This window comes from Pelmatolapia mariae, linkage group LG15, assembly GCF_036321145.2.
Source record: "Pelmatolapia mariae isolate MD_Pm_ZW linkage group LG15, Pm_UMD_F_2, whole genome shotgun sequence".
Lineage (NCBI taxonomy): Eukaryota > Metazoa > Chordata > Actinopteri > Cichliformes > Cichlidae > Pelmatolapia > Pelmatolapia mariae.
Window position 1 is genome coordinate 30189633 of NC_086240.1, and position 22838 is coordinate 30212470.

Sequence of the window (22838 nt, forward strand, 5' to 3'; positions counted from 1 at the left end):
CTGTTGTTCATGTACTCAGGTACTCTTACTCCTGCACCACAACAACATCCTGTCCTCAGATGGACATGGATCATTTAGCGGCCTTCTGTGTATTTCAGTAAAGCTGAAAAAGTTATGTTTGCTTTAATTAACCAAGTTTTTCCCAGGAAAAAAAACCCTTCGTGAATTATGTAACTTTTTTATTCTTGGTCCAATTATTTTTCAAGTTCTTGTTTTTACTTTTTCATTCATAGTGATCAATATGAAAAAGGCATTACAGAAGCAAAAATAAAAATTTCTATTTGTGTCATATTTAAAGCTGGAGTGAGTGTTTAATGCAGGCACACAAACGCAAGGATGACTTCAAAGTGAGCCTTTAATTGCTGAAATTACCAGTACATTTCCAAACAATAGAAATAAGGAGCCTGGGGGCAAGTCCAAAGAGAATAAGCAAAGCTGCACATGAAGAAAAACAGGAATATACTAACCTCTTGTTGAAAGACAAAATAGAGACAATGATATATGATAATATGTTGGTTTCTAAAATTATAGTTTTGTGAAATGAGCAGCTGGAAAGATGTCATGGATATGCTGAACCTTCTTCCTTGTACAGACCCCGGATCTGAGGTAGGATGGCAGCTGCAGAACGGTCCCAAACATGATGTGCTCTCCCCCATGAGTGGCACTGGGGATGAGGTTGTTGGAGAATGCTCCTAATGTAACAATGGATGGTGTCCTGGGGATCTTTTTCCAGATCTGGATTAGGGTGTCACTGAGCTCCTTGAGCTCTCTAAGGTGCAAATGTCCAACAGCCTAAGCCACCAATAAATCAGTCATGCGGGATGACGTTCTCCACATAAAAAACAAACTGCATGTGATTGATGTGTTTTGTTCCTTCATAGAGCAAATTTGATCTGTAAATCGTGAATTGATTGTAATTTATTTTTCAGTATCTCTGTACCTATTTTTCTTTTCTTTGCTGGCTCCCTGCTGTTTTGAGCTGATCCCATTTGTCTTCTTGTAAATATTCAGGAATATTCATTCATTTTCAGTTGTAGTCAAAGTGCCTTTTTTTCTAACTAACTACAAACATGTGTATTTGGGTCTTCCCTGTCAACATTTTCATCAGTAATACAAATGCTGAAAGTTAAGTTTATCATAGTATAAGCACACGTGCTCGCCAAAAATATGAAGATCTTTATTAAAGGTCCGTCCATTTTTCTTCTGCGTATTCAATTCAAGGTGGTAAGAGTCCAACCCAGGTGTCATTGGGCAACAACAGGGCACAGGTTGCACGTCTGTCACCAGGTTGACACATAGAGAAAGACAACTATACACACTCATATTCACAAATTAGAATCACATTCCTTTGGGAAGAAGAGGAACGCACAGAGAGAGCCCAGGTACTCACATCTGCACAGATAGACTCCAGGTAAGCAGATTCAAATCCAGGACCTTCTTGCTCTGAGGCAACAGTGCCAACCACTGCACCACATGCTCCCCTAAAAAGTGAACTTAAAAAATACAGCAGGAATATTCAGAAATGTTTTATGTTAATAGATAACTGATGGCTGCCTTTCGTCAGAAAGAACTTTTTAAAAAATTATGCAAACCTTGCCTTACTTAAGATGACCGCGTTAGGGCGAGTAATTCACTGTGGGTAGTAGTCGTAGTGAAGTTATTGGTTTTTTTAGGAAGCTCTAAGTTTTGTTTTTTGTGCTTTTACGTCCATATAACGTTTGACATTTTTATTTTGAAGGTCGAAAACGGAAGTTCAAAACTTTTCGCCCCTAGCTGGTTTGCATACGCAACGTGCGCTGTGACAAACTTCCGTCATGAATTGGACTACAAATGTCCCCAGATCGTGTAGTTGTTTTCCCAGTTGGATGGATTCTGTGAGCAGCCTTTCTCTGAACCACGGCCACATTTAGGAAAAGTTGAGCATAAATGCGACTTACACCAGGTTTGTGTCAAAAGCTGTTTCAGTGTCGTTTCAACAACTGTGTTCATCAAGTTTTGCGAAGACGATGCGTTTACAGTTTGAACCAGAGTGAGAGAAACCAGCCAGCCGGCTTGAAATTCAAACTTAAGGATGCGTCGGTTGTCGTTAACGTCACCACTACCGCGTACAAACGTACACTAGCGTTAACTAGTTTAGTTATCTTGCCTAACATTTAGGTTCCTACGAACAAAGGAGCTGTTCTTCCCATCTTTGAAACGTTAGCATCTTGTACGTGTGGACTTGAGTGTCGCATTTTGCCTTTAACAGATTATAGTTGGGCGAGGCTCCGTCTAATCTGTGGAGAAACAAGTTCAGCTGAGAGGTGCTAGTCACACTTGTCAACTACGTATGTTTCGCTGAATGTGACAACATGTCTTAAACTGTGCACGTGTTGTAAATATAGTATCACTCTTATATAAAGCAGTGTCCAGATGGCACTACATATGTTCTTGGGTATTTTTCATAGATTGTATACAACAGAGGTGTTGTGCCCGGGCCATCTGACAATGGAACTAGCACCAAGATGGTAATTTAAGGCCAGCTATTAAAGTTTAGGTATCTATGTCCAGATAATCTGGATAGTAAAAAATGCAAATGCATATAAAATATCTGTTTAACAAGTGTAATGATTCTAGTACGTAATAGAGACCTTATGACTTGTAATATGCCACTTCAAAAAGGTCACTGTAGTGTTCTCCAGGCTCAAAATGAGCACTTTAGTCCGCATGAACAGTGGTTCGGGTAATAAGTCTGTGTGACATTATTCCATTCTGTGTCCTGCTATTTCTGGCCCTTTGGGAAAAACAAAAATTGTATTTGTCAGGGAGTAAATCAAACCTCAATCTGTATCAGAACAAAGAATAACCAGAAAAAAAGAATTTAAGGCAAAAAGTAAAGAAGAACGCAGTAATACTAAAACCAGTGGATCTTTACAATTTGTTAGTTTTACAGTAGCTTCATGTTTTTGTGTCGAAGCACAACAGGGCACCTATCTCCTCTTTTCACTGTCTGTTTATACATTAGTTTGCATTTAATTAAGCTCTGGCTCGTTTTCACACTGTCTTTTGTCTTACCTCCTTATCCATCACCCCCAACTACTTTCAATAGATTACTGCCCCTGCTTGGGCCTACAGGAGGTTTCTTCCTGTTAAAAGGGAGGTTTTACCTCCCATTGTCACCAAGTGCTTGCTCCTAAGGTGGTCCTCTGAATTTTGAGGTTTCTCTGTATTTTTGTTAGGGTCTTTACCTTGAGGTGACTGCTGTTAGGACTTGACACTATATAAACAAAATTGAATTGAATATTCAAAAAAAAATTACAATGGCAGGAAACTAGACCTTGTTAGAAAAATGGTACTTGATGTAGACACTGCCTGCATTTCCGGTAGGAACACGGTTAGTTCCTCAAATGGTCCTGAGAAAATGTTCTACTGATTACACCAGGTGAATGCAAGCTTTTTGTTTTTTGGTAAGATTTTAAAAATTTCAATCTCTGTCTGCGCTGTAGTTATTCAACACTCCTTCTTTCACTGTCAGCAGCATGCCCACTTTGACCAGTCAGCTTTATAAGTTTTTGTGAACCTGTTGTCTGTCTGTTTCCACAGCGGTATGAGTCTACGGGAAATTAGTGAGAATCTGAAACTGGCCCGTGAATATGCCTTGCTGGGAAACTACAGCTCAGCCAGTGTTCTCTATCATGGGCTGCTTGAACAAATCAAAAAATATGTGTACACGTTGCGAGACAGCAGTTTCCAGCAGAGGTGGCAGCAGGTAAATGTAGTGCTGATCTTTTATCTGATCATATGAGGAGCCGGTCCCAATTTTTCTTATTCATGCACCTGTGGTTGTTTCTCAGCTGTGGCAGGAAATCATCGAAGAGAATCAACAAGTTCAGGACATAATGTCAACTCTGGGGAACTTTCAGTTGGACACAGCTCCTGTTAAACCCAGTAACCATGATGATTTTGAAATGAGACCTTTGCATGTGGAACAGAGGTACTGCACTGGCTATTTACATACACGTATTATTTTCTGCTTATTCGTTGCTTAGGAAATTTCATATGCTACAAATTCCGATGCTTCGTGAACACATATCTGCTTCTGGTTTAATTCTGCAGTTTTCTGAACTGCAATTGTTGAATAAGCCAAGAACAATAGTCCTGATGTAGTCATATGATTGAGATCAGTGAACCTCTGTAGGCCTCTGTGAGCTTGATTTGTTCCTGCTCTGCCCTCCAGAAAGATGGCTGGTAAACCTCAAACTGTGTATTTTTAACTGTCAGAGATGCGCTTCTTTAAAAATTTACCTTTTCATTTTTTTTTTTTAACTTTCCCAACATAGTTTATATTATGTTGCTTGTATGCTTGTAACATATTTTTTTTTTTGGCCACATGCTCTATTTTGAACAACATTAGTGATTTTTAAAAAATGTATATATTTATTTATTTATTTTATCAAGGCCAGAAATTTCCGTTTTGGGATGAGAGCAGCTATCTGCCACAAACAAATTGTGGCAGATAGCTACTCCACCTTAAGCTTGGTTCTGCCAGAGGTCTCTTCCTGTTAAAAGGAAGTTATTCTACCACACCATCTCTGACTACTACTCACAGAGGATCATGTGATTTTTGTGGTTGTCTAAGAAGCTTGGAAAGAAAAGCGTCTGGACTTCTTTAAGTTTCTTGAAGATGTTTCACCTCTCATCTCATCAGCTTCTTGGTTAAGAAGCTTAAAGAAGTCCAGACTCTTTCTTTCCAAGCTCCTTAGATTGCCATGACCTAGATGACTGAGAACCTTTACCGATTCTTGTGGTTCTTTCTCTAATATTGTATAATTTTATTTATACTGATGCTATACAGAATAAATAGCACTCCACCCACCCAGTTCAAGTGAGTTTTAAGTTATCTGGTAATTAGCAGACTGTATGTTTGTAACAGATATCTGCACATCAGTGCTGTCTTATAAAATACTGGAATTTCACTCAGCAAAACTGAAGCACAAACTTCTTTGATAGCAGATACCACAAAGGTCGCCGTGTTATTCATCTTATTTGGCTACAGCTGCCTGTAACCATTTCACCCACTATACAGATTTTAGTTTTTAAGAGGAAAATTATGCAAAGAGACCAAATCTATTTTTGTACAGTCTGTAAACATGTCTGTGTCAAAAAAAAAAAAAAACAACAAAAAAACTGTAACGTTGGCTGTTTAATGGGACTGTTTTTGGCATTTAGGGGCTTGTCTCATTTTTCATTCCCAGAGGTTGCCTTGAATCAAAACGAGAAGCAGATTGGACTGAGAGTCTGGAAAATTTAGGCTGCTAGTGCAAATGATGATGCTTAAAAAAACATGCTAGCTTATTATCATCATCACCGAGGACACTCTCACAAGAGATGCTTGATCTCAAGAGTTTTACTTCCTGGTTAAATAAGTGTTTGTTTTTGTTTAGAGAAAAAAAAAAAAAGAGTAGCATTAACTTCAAATGCAGGACAGTGTCTCAGTCTGTTTTTTCCTTTGGCTTTTTGACTGTGTGCTGTGGCAGTTTGGTCTGGTCTTGCTAGTTTTAAATGAAAGATTATGATATTAAGCTCTTTAGTTGGCTATTGGCCGATAGTCTAATCGGAGTGGTGTCAGATCAGTAATATTAGCACAATATTCAAGGGGGAAAAAAAACAATCAATCATACGGTTCTGTCTGGTTTGTGGTCTAAGCACTAAGGCAACAGCTGATTCAAAAAGAATGTAAATGTTTCAATGATTTAACACCTGTTGACATTAAGGGGTTGCAGTTGATAGTCTTATCCCTGTTTTCTTCACAGACATTCTCCCTGTCCTGTCAGACGTCCTACCAACCCCTACAAAGACAGCAAACCTGCAAACAACCGCCTGAGTGTGGCTGTGAAGGCCCAGCAGAGGCACCTGCCCCGAGGGGCCAACGGCGACAGAAGCAGACCTTCCAAGGGCAAAGAAAAGAAGGAACCAAAGGAGGCTGCTGGCAAAACAAAGGACGATAAGGTGAACGATATGTTGACGGTTTCAAGTTGCAGCACACATAGTCACAGCCTTCTCTATTATAATACCACATAATAAAAAGTCACAAAGTATTGCTGATCAAACAGTATCACATGCGGTCTGTTTACTCACTACCTAGCCTGTCATTCCAGTTTTTTTTGTTTTGGTTTTTTTCCCCTGAGGGTTTCGTTCAAGGAAGTGGGAAGGGTTATTTTATTTTTATTTACTTATTTATGGTCTGCCTCTCAGAATAAATCAGATGTCCAGGAGAAAGAAGCAAAGAGGTTTGATGGGGCAGGATATGATAAAGACCTCGTGGAAGCTCTGGAGAGGGATATTATATCTCAAAATCCAAATATTAAATGGTAGGTGAACGTTTCAGATGCCTTGAATGACTAAGCTGTAGTCTTTGGCATGTCTGCTTTGGCTTCACTTAATAGCCTTTTTGTCCTGTAGAGGTTTATCTATCTTTCTTGGCATGAACACCAGCCTCCCTGACAGTTTTCACATCTGACATCAGTCTAAACTGTTTTTATAGGGATGACATCGCAGACTTGGAAGATGCAAAAAAACTGCTGAAAGAAGCAGTTGTGTTGCCGATGTGGATGCCAGCGTTTTTTAAAGGAATAAGACGACCCTGGAAGGTAGTGTGCAAGCACAAGTTTGTGTCATCACTTGTATCACATGCGTCCTGTTACATAGACGTTATTTTCTTCTTTAGGGTGTGCTTATGGTGGGACCTCCTGGCACGGGGAAAACACTTCTGGCTAAAGCAGTCGCTACTGAATGTAGAACCACATTCTTCAATGTCTCCTCATCAACTCTGACCTCTAAGTACAGAGGAGAGTCTGAGAAACTAGTTCGCCTTCTCTTTGAAATGGTTAGTTCAGTTTTTGTCAGTTTTGTGTTTGTTGGTGTGCTTGAATGTTCTGAACTTAGTTTCTGTTGTCTGTAGTAGTATTTCCTTTAATTTTTCAGGACTGTAAGTTAGTTTTGGAGCCCTCTAGTGGTTGGAAATCACCTAACGCACCTTTATTTCTGAGAGTGAATTTATCACTCATTAATAAATAATCATTAACTGAATAAAACGTGCTTTCATATTAAGTTAAGCCATTTTTGTAAACCAGTTATAACAATCTTTGTGTTTAAAGTTAAACAATTTCTCTTAGTATTAAAAATAATACACTTTTTTTTTTTTTTCCTTGAACTGAGTCATTGCATGTGTCCCCGTACAGGCACGTTTTTATGCTCCCACCACGATTTTCATTGATGAAATTGACTCAATGTGCAGCCGCAGAGGAACCTCAGAGGAGCATGAAGCTAGCAGGAGAGTAAAGGCAGAGCTACTTGTGCAAATGGATGGTATAGAACTTTTGTCTATTTCCATTCATGCTAGATATATTTACCTTTTGATGGAGGCAGTTTTTTTTTTTCCTCTTGTTGTTGTTTTTACGCAGGTGTTGGTGGAGCATCAGAGAACGACGACCCATCAAAGATGGTGATGGTCCTGGCTGCAACCAACTTTCCATGGGACATTGACGAGGCTCTGAGGAGGCGCCTGGAGAAGCGGATCTACATTCCTCTTCCTTCAAGTACAATTGTTGTTTTACTGATTTCCACATTGTAGGCAATGAAATGCAATTATTGAAAGTGAAAACTGCCAACGACTCTGAAGTGTTGCATGTTTCAATAACTAATAAGGGATCATAACAGATTTACCTGTTTGACTTGGTGACAAGCATCAGCTGCTCAGCCTCCACATTCCTCACATTCCACTGATTTGAAGCACAGTGCACACAGCTGACAGCACATGCAGCTTTTTTTAAAGCTACTTTCTGTTCTATGGAAACATTTATAACCATGCCAGAAGGCTGCCTGGTTCAGTGTCTGCTTTGTGTTAATTAAACTTGACAAATGTTGATTTATAAATGTACAACATGGAATTACAGTCCCAACAAAAATATTCTCAAGGAGGGCTAAATTGCTAACGATGCTGAGTAAATGATGACCTTCTTTCTTTGTGTAAATATTGCTGATGAAATGACCATTTACTCAAGCAGAAAGCATGCTCTAGTTGCTGTTGACCCTCTGTTTGCAGCTAAGGGGCGAGTGGAGCTGCTCAAGATTAACCTGAGGGAGCTGGAGCTGGCCAGCGACGTGGACTTGGACAAGATTGCTGAGCAGATGGAGGGTTACTCAGGAGCTGACATCACTAACGTGTGCAGGTCAGGGCATATTTCAAAATGAAGTTTAAAGAATACACTAAGCATAACTTCCAGATAACTGCTGATATTTACTGATGGCCCTGGTGGTTAAATGAACTGTAGTCTTGGTATTTGCAGTACCATATTTTCTGCAGTGTAAGGTGCACTTAAAATCCTTGAATTTTCTGAAAAATCGACAGTGCGCCTAATAATCCGGTTTGCTTATGTATGAATTCTGGTTGTGCTTACTGACCTTGAACCGATTTTATGTGGTGCACTGCGCTCAAAAATCTGTCAAAAAAACATTTTAGTACGACTTTGGTAAGTTACGAAGCCTTGATGGTTACGAAGCCTTGATGGTTACGAAGCCTTGATGGATTGTTGGAGCATTACGGCTACCGTAGTCAGGAGCCTCGCGGAGTAATCCAGGGTCTTAAACTCCGTCTGTTTCAGGTCCCAGAGTCAAACGAACACTGCAGCATCACTGAGAGTTAAAAACTGTCTAAATTCTTTCATCTTTAATAAAAGGATCAGCGTTGCTGCTTTACCAGGTGTAACAATTAAGTTTAACATCCAGGCATCCATGAAAATAGAATTTAGTCAATTTAATGGAGTTAGCAGGAAGTTAGCTCGCTAGTTTCCACCTAAACGTGATATACCATGACTGAGAGATTTCTGAAAAAATTAAAAAGTACAGCTCTGCTATCACTTCCAACATAAATGAAGACAGAAAACTAAACAGCACTGACTTTTGTAGGGTTACTGAAGTTGGACTATCTGGTATATAATGATGTGCTACGTGATCCCTAGCGACACAGCTACAGTGGCTTGCAAAAGTATTCGGCCCCCTTGAACTTTTCCACATTTTGTCACATTACAGCCACAAACATGAATCAATTTTATTGGAATTCCACGTGAAAGACCAATACAAAGTGGTGTACACGTGAGAAGTGGAATGAAAATCATACATGATTCCAAACATTTTTTACAAATAAATAACTGCAAAGTGGGGTGTGCGTAATTATTCAGCCCCCTGAGTCAATACTTTGTAGAACCACCTTTTGCTGCAATTACAGCTGCCAGCCTTTTAGGGTATGTCTCTACCAGCTTTGCACATCTAGAGACTGAAATCCTTGCCCATTCTTCTTTGCAAAACAGCTCCACAACTGCCCTGTGACGGCCTCAGAGGTTGTCTAAGAGAATATTGGGAGCAACAACACCATGAAGTCCAAAGAACACACCAGACAGGTCAGGGATAAAGTTATTGAGAAATTTAAAGCAGGCTTAGGCTACAAAAAGATTTCCCAAGCCTTGAACATCCCACGGAGCACTGTTCAAGCGATCATTCAGAAATGGAAGGAGTATGGCACAACTGTAAACCTACCAAGACAAGGCCGTCCACCTAAACTCACAGGCCGAACAAGGAGAGCGCTGATCAGAAATGCAGCCAAGAGGCCCATGGTGACTCTGGACGAGCTGCAGAGATCTACAGCTCAGGTGGGGGAATCTGTCCATAGGACAACTATTAGTGGTGCACTGCACAAAGTTGGCCTTTATGGAAGAGTGGCAAGAAGAAAGCCATTGTTAACAGAAAACCATAAGAAGTCCCGTTTGCAGTTTGCCACAAGCCATGTGGGGGACACAGCAAACATGTGGAAGAAGGTGCTCTGGTCAGATGAGACCAAAATGCAAAACGCTATGTGTGGCGGAAAACTAACACTGCACATCACTCTGAACACACCATCCCCACTGTCAAATATGGTGGTGGCAGCATCATGCTCTGGGGGTGCTTCTCTTCAGCAGGGACAGGGAAGCTGGTCAGAGTTGATGGGAAGATGGATGGAGCCAAATACAGGGCAATCTTGGAAGAAAACCTCTTGGAGTCTGCAAAAGACTTGAGACTGGGGCGGAGGTTCACCTTCCAGCAGGACAACAACCCTAAACATAAAGCCAGGGCAACAATGGAATGGTTTAAAACAAAACATATCCATGTGTTAGAATGGCCCAGTCAAAGTCCAGATCTAAATCCAATCGAGAATCTGTGGCAAGATCTGAAAACTGCTGTTCAAAAACGCTGTCCATCTAATCTGACTGAGCTGGAGCTGTTTTGCAAAGAAGAATGGGCAAGGATTTCAGTCTCCAGATGTGCAAAGCTGGTAGAGACATACCCTAAAAGACTGGCAGCTGTAATTGCAGCAAAAGGTGGTTCTACAAAGTATTGACTCAGGGGGCTGAATAATTACGCACACCCCACTTTTCAGTTATTTAATTGTAAAAAATGTTTGGAATCATGTATGATTTTCGTTCCACTTCTCACGTGTACACCACTTTGTATTGGTCTTTCACGTGGAATTCCAATAAAATTGATTCATGTTTGTGGCTGTAATGTGACAAAATGTGGAAAAGTTCAAGGGGGCCGAATACTTTTGCAAGCCACTGTATGTTAGCATAACATAAACACAGTGAAGCTGGAGGATGAACGCTATTTTTTTTCCACTCGATAAAAGTTAACAAATGCAATAGCATGGCAGGATTCTGTAAACGGACTAAACTTCAGTCAGGAGAACAACTGAGATAATCAATCCAAGATACGAGGTGTGCCTTATAATCCAGTGCGCCTTATGTATGAAAACAGACCCGTTCATCGACAGTGCGCCTTATAATCCGGTGCGCCTTATGGTCCGAAAAATATGGTACTTTGCTACATAAGATGTCTTGCAATTTGTCCGTGTTAGCAGTAAAACTAGTATTTGCTAACACTAACCAGATGAGAGAGAATGAATCGTGATCACTCTGCTGATGCTTGCGAAGCTCCTGTTTGTTAGCTAATAATAAATTAGCGGCTAACGTGGACAAATTGTTGCTTGCTCGCTAATTCTAGGTTTCTTGTGTTCTAGACTGGCTAGCACATTCCTATGTGAAACCACATCGTTTTGTGAGTTTGTGTTAAAGTCTGCTGTGCTGGTAGCCATATGTGTTTGATGTTAGTTATTAGTGGACTGTTACGGTACTCTTTGGCTGTGTTGCTTGCTTTATAACACTTTCTTGGGGACTAAGAGAGACGCTGATGCAAGGGACTCTGCAACAAGAATAATCTCCACAGCTAGGTGCAATTTTGCAGTATCATAGTGTTTTAAAATGATCTTCAGCACGCTGAAAACATTCACGAGTTTGGTTTCAATTTAACCTAACCTTTCCACCTAAAGGTTTGTATGTGATGAACAGTATTAAGTGAAATCTGACAAACCGTTGTTGTGTGTTGCGTAGGGACGCATCTCTGATGGCCATGAGGCGAAGGATCGAAGGCCTCACTCCAGAGGAGATCCGCAACATTTCCCGGGATGAGATGCACATGCCCACCACCATGGAGGACTTTGAGTCCGCTCTGAGGAAAGTGTCCAAATCAGTTTCTGCAGCTGACCTGGAAAAGTATGAAAAGTGGATCGAAGAGTTTGGCTCCTGCTGATGAAACTTTAAGTGCGCAGCTTAGTGTAAGGCTTTGTGTTCCTGCTAACTGAAATGTTTTCTTGGATCTGAGAAATGTGTCAGCTCTGATGTATCGAGCTGCAAGTACATTTCTGAATCAGCGGGCAGGTTTATTACAAAAGTAATTGCACTTGAAAAGTGGTAACTCTTCCTTTTGTACATGTTGTTGCTATGCAAACCTTTTCATCTCAGTGAGTGTCGAAAGAAGAACACGAGTAACTCGGAGCTGATTGTTGATACAATTCATTTTTGGACTTAATCATTTTAGTTGACTGGTCCTGAACATGTTGCCAAAATGTTTGACAAATCGGATATAGCTATTAGAAAAACTGACAAAACTGAGTCGGCATTTCCTGAAATACACTAATAGTAAAAGGCCAAACCTGTTATATTATTAGTTTATTCTCAGTGTCGTTTTATTGTCTTTGTGCTGATGTATCTGTCGGATACAGAACCAGCCAATCAAATGTTGTTCCCTTTATTGTTGTTCTTTTCACTTTGCACTTGATTTTATTTTAAACCGTATGGATCTATAACACTTTTTCTTATAAACATTAAACTAAGAAGCCATTTCTATATTGCGATACGTGCAAGTTTATTTATTGCTCACTATATCTGCTTAAAAAAATCTACACACAGATAAGTTCACACATTTAATTGCAACCAAAACAAACCTGTCCAAGTTCCCCCTGTAACCTGCAAGCTCTGTTTCAGTTTTTCTATGCTTGGATCTGTATGTTACTGAGAGGGGGTGTCCTTAATAGAGTCCCGATCAAAAGTTTAAGACCACTTGAAAAATGGTTAAAAAAATAAATAAATAAAAAAATCATATTTTGCATGGTTGGATCTTAACAAGGTTCCAGGTAGAGCTTCACCCTCCAACAAGAAGAAATGAGAGTGAGACAAAACATGGAGCATGGAATTTATTGAAAAAAATGCTTAAACTGAAACAGGCTGTTTTACAGCTGATCAAAAGTTTAGGACAACATGGCAAAAAAAAATGATTTTTTTGTTGTTGTTGTTTGTTTGTTTGTTTGTTTGTTTTTTTGCCATTTTACAAGTTGTCTTAAACTTTTGATCTGGACTATGAGTCTGTCACTCACACACAGCTATGGCTCCACCTGCTGTTCAAACCTCCATGAGCTGTAGCTGGGTTAAAGGGAGTGGGGAGGGAGACTAATATAAGACAGCGTGTTTCAGATTGCTGAACTGAGCTCTTCCACAGTCTGAGGTACAGCCTGGTGGTGTTGGAGAGACTGAAACCAATGTCCTAGGGTATTTTATTGGATTTAGGTCAGACGAGTGTGGGGGGGCCATTCAGTAGTAACAGTTAATTTATCCTCCAGGACCTGCCTGCATACTCTCACCACATGAAGCATTGTTGTAAACCAGGAGGAACCCAGGACCCACTGCACTAGTGTTGGGTCGTCCTAATACCTAATGGCAGTCAGGGTGCCGTTGCTTAACCTTTAGAGGTGTGTGTGTATAGTCCATATACCATATATTCCATATATATACAGTCATGCTGCATGATGTTACAGGACGTATAACGTTCTCCGTAGCTTTTTGACACCCTTTCATGTCTGTCACATGTGCTCGCCTGCTCTAATCTGTGAAAGCACAACATGCCACTGGTCAACCTGCCATTTTTGGTATTCTATAGTAAATGCCATACAGGCTTCAATGTGCTAGGCAGTGAGCACAGGGCCCACTGAAGGATGTCAGGCCACCCTCATGAAGTCTGTTTCTGATTGTTTGGTCAGACACATTTCACACCAGTGTGCTGCTGAAGGTTTTTTTGTTTTGTTTTTTTTAGCTCTGGTAGTGCTCATCCTGTTCCTCGCACAAATGAGCCGATACCGGTCCTGCTGAGGGATGCAGGACCCTTTACAGCCCTATCCAGCTCTCATAGACTAACTGCCCATCTCCTGGAATCACACAGCAAATCTTCTGGCACTGGCATGTCTTGATGTGCCATCCTGGAGGAACTGGACTACCTATGCATCCTCTGTAGGGTGCATGTATCACATCATACCACCAGTAGTGTCAATGACCACAGCTTAATGCAAAATTAGGGAAAACGGTCAGAAAATATGAGGGGAAAATGTCAGTGTCCTCCACCTGTAAAACGGAGCTACACTGAGTTTGCTTTTAGTTTTATGGTTGTACTCTGAGCTCTTCCATGATGCTTGGTGTATAGGGGTGCATGGTCACTCCGCAAGGTAGACATTACGTGCCAGTGTAACACTTGATCATTAGTCTGTACAGTAACACAGTACGATCACCCAACATACAAAGACAATTATCAGACAATATATCCATGTGATGGCTGTAAGGAAAGCTTTTAATTAGCATGATTTCTGACCCAAATACACAGTCCAGCTGTAATTCATACAATGTATGCACACAGATGCCAAAAAAAGATATCACGCTGATGTATCAAAGACCAAATTAAAACATTTGTTGTTTAACTCTGAACCAACTAGGTGTTGCGTACAGCATTCTGTTGCACAACTTGAGGCAGATTCCAACACTGTTAAGTCATCATGCACTTTCCTATTTTTAATGGAAAACTTGTTGATGGAGCAGCAAACTCTACTCACTAGCTACACTATGCATGCACCTTTTCGTTGTACGCAGTATATCATGCATACTGCAGTTTAACTGAGCCCTAGGGAGAGAAAATCATGACATCACAAGCTGATCTTCTGGGATGTCTTTGAAAAAGCATGACCAGTAGTAAAATAACACCCTCGCACATAAAAAAACAAACAAAAAAACCCAACAAAAAGAGAAAATGTGGTTTGTGAATTTATGATGAATGAAAACGCAGGTTTTTCACCGACAGCCCGTTGAGCCGTTTGATCCTTCACAGCTAGAACTGCCAAACATCAGAGAGGGCTGTACTGCAAAGCATGATTAAAGCTACTCAAGGTCAACTAAACCTTGGTAAAGCTGGATGACTTTTTATCAGATAAGGTAACATGCTGAACACTTAACCTGCTCTGGAGCAGGTAATGTTTGAGATCAGCACTTCCTCTGTTATGTGAACGCACACATGGATAGATGGGAAACTGGGGGTAACTTCTGCAGTTGATAACCACCTTTGTGTGACTGCTTAGCCAGATTGTGGCGTCGCTTAGCCCAAGTTCAGAAAAGAACAGCTACTTTGTAGCACAGGCCACTGAAGTGATAGTGAGGACATGCAGATTCGTTCTTTGAACAAGAATTGTGTTTCAGTCTTGGACTGTATCAGTCCACTCGTAGTTTATATATAGAGAAGGTGCATAGACATTCTGAACAGCTTCACTGACATTCTACAATATTGGTAACAGGAAGCCACAAACAATACTGATTAAAGTAGACCACATAGTAATCCTTCTCATGATAGAATCCTTATAAAAAACAAACAAACTGAGGCACAGTGAAAAAAAAGACAATTAACAGATGAACGTCAGTAATATCGAGTCAAAGGAAGGAGTTTTTTAGTAGCGACAGAGACAGAACAGAAACTCTGACGCAGTAATCTGCTTAGCTTTGTCTTTTTAGACATTTCAACAGATTTAAGCAAGTGTCTTTGCCTCTGTTTACTTTTAAATACATTTAATGCATTTAGAGCTGTCTTCATTTTTTCCAGCTGTAGGTGAATGATTTTGGAGAAAAAAATATATATATATACACAAAGCAAACAAATGTGTGACCTGTAAAGAACTGCTACGTACACAAAGTTTTTTTTAAGGGAACTCTGAAGTGTTTGGATCTGGTTCTAAAATTCTCAGGTTTGTCCATATTTATAGGTTAACCCCACAGCATCTAGCTTTTTATTCTGCGCTGCAAACTTTTAGTGATACGTAAACTTGAACTAAACAGGATAAATGGTCCATTTAGTAACAGTTCTGAGGATGTAGACCATATCAAACTGCTTTGGTCTTGAGCTTTGGAGCAGATCTCATACAAAGGCTAAAGGTTATACTTTTGTGTAATACCAATTTGTACCACAAGATGGTGCAGTGAGCCAACCAGGCAAGTCATTAGGAGCACATTCTTATCAACAATATCATACCGGGAAAAGCAAAGCTACTTGCGGAAACAGGGATATGGCAGAAATAGAATTACCAAAAGTAAAGAAGCTTACATTCAAAAACATTTCTAAACACCCACTGATAAAACACTGCTCCCTGGTGGTGAAATTTCAATGACTTATGTTAATGTAATCATTTGTATTTATGCCCATATACACTGTGTCTGCACAGCTCTGCCATCAGGAAACTGGGTTGATCATGTTAGCCTTGCAGCTAACAGTTAGTTTTACTGAAACAAAGGAAAGAGAGTAAACTTTGAACGGTTTGAGTTTATATAAGAGCTGTTATGTCATGTTATTACCAAAAAGGCCTTTTCCAGTTTTTGTCCTGATGGACATTATAAGTAATATTGGGAGGGTCTTACCATTCATTTAGATGGGAGCTTCAAAACACCTTCCTAAAGCACTGCCAACATGGGTGCCAGTTAGGAAGGGTTGCTTCTAGAAGGATTTTGGCAGCATGAAAGCTCATTTGCCCTCGTTTTCAGTCTTCAAGGAAACCTAAACAAGACCAGCAGCTGGAGAGCGGTATCAGTCTTTTCCTTTGACCTTCAGCTAAAATGACTTTTTTTAAAAAATAAATAAAAATACAAAGTGTTTCTCAAAAAGCAGAGCTTCAGCTCATCTGATAATCCCTTGAATCTTGGACATTGTTTTTGTTAACTGCATTACAGCTAAACATGTTTTGGGTGTGGGTAAAGCAAAAGTGGTCACTGTTGCAGATTCTCTGCATGATGTGCTGAAAGCAGATGCTGGTAAGGTAACCGTAAGCCTTCCATACTTTAATCTCATTGCATCATGACATTCAGCACCATAAATCTCTCACTTTACTCTCCATTCTGAGGGACTCGCATAAGCTAACATTAAATGAGCTTATGTTGGCTGATGAAAAGATTCATGAAGACCATGAAAGAGTAAAGTGACAGGAAAAGCTGTGGTGATTCACAGATCAGAACAAAACCGGGCCATGCCAAACCGCAGGTTAAACAACAAATAGGAACAAACTGGAGGAGCCGGTCAAGATGATCCTCATTCAAGGCTTCTTCTCTTCTTCCTCTGCTTCTACTTCTATGTTCTCCAGGAGATTGTGCTTCTCATCCTCTGGCATCACAGGGACAGAGTTTACATTAAAAATGCGCCTGTAAAACAGAAAATAAAAAGTTTGTTGGAAGTAATCACAGAGGGGGTCAAAATTTTTGGGACCCAACCTCTGGGTCCCAAAAATGAAGCCGATGCAAAAAAACTGTAGTTCCTCTAATGACCACTTGAGGTCAGCACCAAAAATTCAGTTGAATTTTATTTATATAGCGTGCACAATCACAGTTGCCTCAAGGCGCTTTGTATTATAAGGTAAAGATCCTACAACAGAAAACCCCAAAAATCATATGACCCCTATGAACAAGCGCGAAACACTCAGCAGAACCAGCCTCATCTGCCAGGAATTTTTCTGCAACTCAATAATTTGGATTTGAAAGTTTAAAGTTAGGAGGCAGTTCAAGAAGTTTGCTATTCTCTTCTGGTGAGTGAAATTCTAGCATTACATTAACCTGTTAGCAATATGCATGTCTGCACATGAATATGAATGCTTCCTAACCAAGCTTGATTTCATTAGCAACTCAGCACGCCACCCTTTCATCTAAATATGGTGACTCCCACCTCCAGAAAACAAATATGGCGGCAGCCAAAGAGTAAAGAAACCAATAGGTGACAACAGCTACATTCATCTTGTATCTATGCAACAAACTCACTTATGTTCACAAATTGGGAAAAACACATCTAAGATCTTGACGATGACGGCTGATCCGACCACGCCGATCACGACCACCCACATGACCAGGAAGAAGAGAGGCAGGGATTCGGAACAGAAGCGCCGCAGACGCTCCCTGGCTTGCTCTACCCACTGACACATGGCCTGGGGAGACATTGTTAATTATTATGGAAGAAATTTTCAAACAATGTGCTCACTTTGTGAAGACTAGAAATGTCAAAATTGAGGAGATGATGTGCTTTTAACTGCGGATTGCAGGATTTCTTTTTGTATAGCTGACTTTGTGTAGTTTGTGATGGAAATATTACTCAATATTTTCTCCTGACAACATGAAATAACTAAAAACTTTGACATTTTTTCAGATCACTTTCACTTTAAGCTTCCTAATAGTAGAGACTCTGGCTCCCTGTGTTTACTCTGTGACTCCAAAGAGTAGCTTTGTGTGATTTACAGTATTTTATACTGGCCTTGGTTCATCCTCAGTCCGACCCTATGAAACTCCTTGTGGAGCAGACTGTATTGTTTGGAATGAGTGTGATCTTACTGCAGACTTGCACTTACAGAGTAAGAAGATATAAGTTCCTTGGGCGGAGTTTCCATTTGATTCTGATCAGGCTGGCTCGGGTAAGTGTAATCAAGTTCATCATCGTATCTGACATCATACAGGAGGTCAGGGTCCATACGCAGGGGGGTCTCTGGGAGTTTTCCGGGGGATGCAATCTCTTCCCGGGTGGTCTCTGTGTGCTTCAGAGGATACTGGCTTGTGGTCTGAGAGATCAGCTGCTCTTCATCTGATTTGAAAAGTGCAGGAGGAAAAATATTAAATATTAATTAATAGCCAATATTCTAAACTGGACAGCTAATGAGTAGTTTACTGACAATTAGGACACAAAAGGCAAACCTTTTCTAGAATTTGGTGGATCTGTGACAACCACATCATTTTCTCTGGGAACCCTAAAGATATCACTGTGTCCAATGGGGTAGATGTTGGTAAACTGGGCCAGCTTCTGGAAGTCTGGGCTCATCAGTATTTTCACCTCACACATGTCAGGCTGCTGGACCTGAATAACACACACAAAAAAAAACAAAAAACAAAAAGAGAAATGCAACAACTTTTTAAAATAAACACACTTAAGCTGCCTCTTTGATGCATATTTTACGCATGAGTCATCAGACTCAAAAGGGGCATCCCACAATGCATTTGGAATTTGACTTGAATGACATGCTAAAGGGGACCATAATTTACAACATAAACACTAAGTTGCATCCTCTAAGACTCAAAACTAATGACTGGCATCATAATCGTCAGCAAAGTGTTTAATGAGGTCATAGAGCAAGGGACATTTTTCGAGAGACTTTTATAAACTTCTTTTAGCCACCACAATTGCAGCCCCCTGCTGGCCGTTAGAAAGAACCATATCAAGGCCCATTGTTCATTCAGTGGTGCTACTTTCAGTCACTGTGCAAATGTACTGTTTATAAGGTCGGGGAAACCTGCAGTCAGCTGAGACTGAAGGAGTCACTTGGATGAGTGACGAAACATTTCTCCCACTGAAAACGCTACAGCCACATGAACAGAATCAACTTTTGGGATTTCCACATATGGTTCACATTTCAGACCTGGAAGCTATGTCCATCCAATTTGGCTGTACTGGAGAAATGAGGAAAAACTATTTCCTGTTGCTACATGAACATAAACTGTTTCACTTTGGATTTTTGAATGTGAAAGCAAGTTTTTAGAGCACCAGCTTTAAACTCTGGCCATGTTTAGTATAAGCAATCACCACCTCTTTAAAGCCACAGAGGCTTGTCCCCACATGATAATTTCAGTTATATTTACTTCAGAGTTATTCTTAATATTAAAAAAAACCAAACTGTGAGATTCTGTCAGAGAGCTGTACAATTAGTGTTTACCTCTTTGCCATCCATCTCTATCACTTCACTGAAGACCTGAAGAGCCACCACCTCCTCTGAGTCACTGTACAGCCTGTTCTGGCTCACCATCACCCGGGTAACAGTGGACACTATGTCCCCAGACTCAAACTCACTGCTCCCATTGACACTGTCCACTAAGAAAAACAAACAAAATGTAGCAGAATTACAGGTTGAAATGTCACTGTCAAGAAATGCATTTAAAAAAAATATATATATATAAAAAAAAATAAAGAATTATATTTATATATATATATATATATATATATATATATATATATACATATACATATACATACACACACACACACATACACGCACGTATGTACATGCCTTAACCTCAAAATCTGTTTTTACCATTATTTCTGACCTAAGGGTCAATGAGGCACCAAACAAAACAAATACCTGAAATATATGGATAGTGGAGCACAATGTGCTAAACAACACAGACTTCCCTTGAAAACAAGAACTGGAGCTGGGTCTAACCAGTCTCTAAAAGACTGGTGGGAGGACCTTGTGCACAACTCAGCAAGAATATAAGAATTTTTACTTCATGGGCTCCAAGTGGCAGCTTCAACAGAACAGGCCATATTTCCCACTGTCTGTGCTCATTTGTATGTCTGAATCTTCATCTTTTATTGGCCAGTCTCTGATATCTCCTGTTTTATGGTTACACTTTAATGAAGCTGCCAGCTGAAGACTTAGGCTTTTTCAGTTGTTGCTTCAACTGCTCAAATGTATTGCTTCTTTAATTAGCAGTAGGGTTTTCAGCTTTGCTTACTTAATGGGAAAATGTCTTCCTATTGATCACTTGGCGTTTTTAAAATGATAAACTCACATTAGGAAACATAATGTGGAACCCAGGCACCTGTTTGTCTGTTGGGTAGTCCATTAAAAAACCATTAGTGATTTATGATTGTCTAAAAGTCCATTATCACTGACTTTTCCAATCACTGTAATGTTACTTGACTTTTAAGTGGACTTGTGTTCATTTCCAGATCCATATTTTTCTTATTGAACTAAACTAGACTATCACAGCATGACTCACAGTTAACCAAATACTAAAATAATCTGTACTTGTCTTATATAGAGCTTGCCCCTTGGTTCATTCTCAAAGTGTTTCAGACCACTTTTCTTTAATGTGATTAACCACCATGTGGTTTTTCTTTTCTTTTTTCTAACAAAAACAATAAGGAAAAGCATAAGAAAAAACTACTCTAATTTGATATACATTTGAAATCATGATTGATTAAACAATATAACTCTACTGAATTTACACTGACGATAATATTTACATTTCTAACATTTGAACAGTATATTTTCTTCCAGCTGAGATAAGTGCTTTCCCCTGATTAAAACCACAGTTGTTTGAATAAATGTGTGGAAAACTCACAGAGAAGCGCTTGGCAGTTGAACCTAGTGACCCCCGACAGCTCCACTGGGACGTCATTGACCAGCACCTGCTCTTCATTCACTGATATGTTTAAATTTATCTGAAAAAAAAAAAAAGAAAGACAAAACAAAAAGGCAACTAATTGTCGCAGTTCATACTTACAGAAAACGAACCTTCGGTTACTGAGCAGTTTACACCGAGTACCTGTAAGTTGTTAGAGTCTTGCAGCTGTGTGTCTGCCAGTGTCCCCGCTGTCACATTGATTAGGATGTTTTCCTACGGTGGTCAGTAATTAAAAACAAAAGGATTAGGTTTAACACTGCAATGCTTGTAATTTACAGTACATGTAGCTGTGCTCTATTCCAGGAAGCAGGTTCACTATGGCAACAAGTAAATAAAGAGTTACAGAGAGTTAATCACTGTTTTATATTTGAATGTACTTAATGGCTGTAACCACCTTAAAAAATTGAATGGAGGATTTTATCATTTCTCCCATGAAAAAACATTTCTTAATGAGATTTGCAAAAAAACCTTTTAGTGTTCCCCAGTTTAACCCTTTATAATGTGAACTAATATTTGCTTCACTAACAAGTGACGGTTCTCTTGCAGCCATAGCAGAGATGTTACTGTTAATAGGGTTCATGTTGCACCTGTTTCGAATGCAACTTGAAAAATGCAGGACAAATTTTCAAATCTGTTATGAATGTAAACTTTAACCATTAAAGACAAACATGTTATAAGATATGCCAAAGTTTTTAAAGAGCTCTTTGTATTCTGAATTAGACATTTTACTTGCATTGTGGGATTTGGGACAAAATACGCCACTATGAACTGCTCCAAAGCAGGGCCAGACAGAATGAGATGGGAAATGGCTGGATCTGAACTGGATACAGATTTGATCCAGTCTGAATCTGTGATCTTTATGCACTGTGCGAGTTGACTCCAAGGCAGACCTGGTTTGCTGATGTTGACAGTGGGATGTTTTTTAATATCATTTAATTACTGAATCTCAGTCCGTGAACACATTTCAACATGATGTGTAATCAGATTACAGTTAGACTTTCTACAGCCTCGTTTTAAAAAGTCACTTTAAAATCGGTTTAGTTCTTAAAATACTAAAACCATTTCAGCCTCCTCTTCACTCACATATTCACATCACCAAGATCTCAACTATGACAGGCATTTTTCCATCAGTGTGAACGATTACACAAATATGGTTGATGACTGATCAGCGTGTTCTGTGTCTAAAGATTTGATTAAAACAGTGACTCTTACGCAAAGTCAACCTTTTTATTACAGGGAAATAGTCAAGAGTTAGAAAGATGGAGACTAGCCTTTAGAGTTTATTCTGAGTTGATAATAAATCCGCGTAATCGCTGTATCAGTTGTTACAATGACGACTGATTATAAAAGCACTCATGCTGGGTACATAAAACAGTAAACTAACATCTAAATAGGATTTCTGTGTTTGTAAAATGTAAAATTCTGTAAATTAATTCGCTCTGCTATGTGCTATTTGGATGAGGAAATTGAAAAATGTGTTCAGGTGCTGCAGGAAGGGAGGAGTCTGTGGAAGAACGACTTGGTTGACTAAAACTTGCTAGTGAGCAGGGTAAGTTCACAAAGTGTTACCAAGGTATCCGAGGCTGAGATTACGTTAACTCTCTTTCTGGGAGAAAAAAAATTGGGAATTTCCACTCATCAGGTTTAGCCTCAGTTGTTGGCTAAACCTCGATTTCCGGAATAGGGCCCTGGACTCTTAGTAAGCTAATGCTATGATGATCAAGTTAGCTCCATATATTTGCTGTCTCCGTGACTCTTACCGTATTCAGTTGTCTATTCGACGACTCTGTGCGAGTTGCTGAGACAAAAAGAAGTAATAGAACACAAACTGTCGACCACGTCATTTCCATTTTGAGTTTACTTCCCAGCAGCAGGACAGCTAAAACGAAAACATTAAGCACGCAAATGTACTGCGCAGGCGCAGAT

At 39.8% G+C, this 22838-nt stretch overlaps 2 protein-coding genes across 2 annotated transcripts; one reads left to right on the forward strand and one right to left on the reverse strand.

The window, feature by feature from the left end:
• Positions 1–1812: 1812 nt before the first annotated feature.
• On the forward strand, positions 1813–15821 carry katna1 (katanin p60 (ATPase containing) subunit A 1). Its single transcript, XM_063496445.1, has 11 exons — positions 1813–1942; positions 3583–3748; positions 3834–3973; positions 5793–5988; positions 6235–6350; positions 6524–6629; positions 6707–6865; positions 7221–7347; positions 7443–7577; positions 8084–8210; positions 11457–15821. Exons 2-11 carry the CDS (start codon positions 3587–3589, stop codon positions 11653–11655), a joined length of 1467 nt encoding a protein of 488 aa, XP_063352515.1. The 5' UTR covers positions 1813–1942; positions 3583–3586; the 3' UTR covers positions 11656–15821.
• Positions 15822–16338: 517 nt separating this feature from the next.
• ginm1 (glycoprotein integral membrane 1) lies at positions 16339–22819 on the reverse strand. Its single transcript, XM_063496446.1, has 8 exons — positions 22673–22819; positions 21054–21125; positions 20850–20949; positions 19439–19593; positions 18426–18585; positions 18086–18315; positions 17505–17668; positions 16339–16895 (listed from the first exon to the last, which is right to left on the reverse strand). The coding sequence occupies exons 1-8, from the start codon at positions 22760–22762 to the stop codon at positions 16790–16792; spliced, it is 1077 nt and encodes a 358-aa protein (XP_063352516.1). The 5' UTR covers positions 22763–22819; the 3' UTR covers positions 16339–16789.
• Positions 22820–22838: the final 19 nt, after the last annotated feature.

Bases quoted from the DNA above. Each gene is read 5' to 3' on its own strand.
- katna1 (XM_063496445.1), top strand. From the start codon at position 3,587: ATGAGTCTACGGGAAATTAGTGAGAATCTGAAACTGGCCCGTGAATAT. The intron at 3,749-3,833 runs GTAAATGTAGTG...GTTGTTTCTCAG, and splicing joins TCCAGCAGAGGTGGCAGCAG to CTGTGGCAGGAAATCATCGA. The intron at 3,974-5,792 runs GTACTGCACTGG...TTTTCTTCACAG, and splicing joins CCTTTGCATGTGGAACAGAG to ACATTCTCCCTGTCCTGTCA.
- ginm1 (XM_063496446.1), bottom strand. From the start codon at position 22,762: ATGGAAATGACGTGGTCGACAGTTTGTGTTCTATTACTTCTTTTTGTC. The intron at 21,126-22,672 runs GTAAGAGTCACG...TGACCACCGTAG, and splicing joins CGAATAGACAACTGAATACG to GAAAACATCCTAATCAATGT. The intron at 18,316-18,425 runs GTTTGCCTTTTG...TTTTCAAATCAG, and splicing joins TCCACCAAATTCTAGAAAAG to ATGAAGAGCAGCTGATCTCT.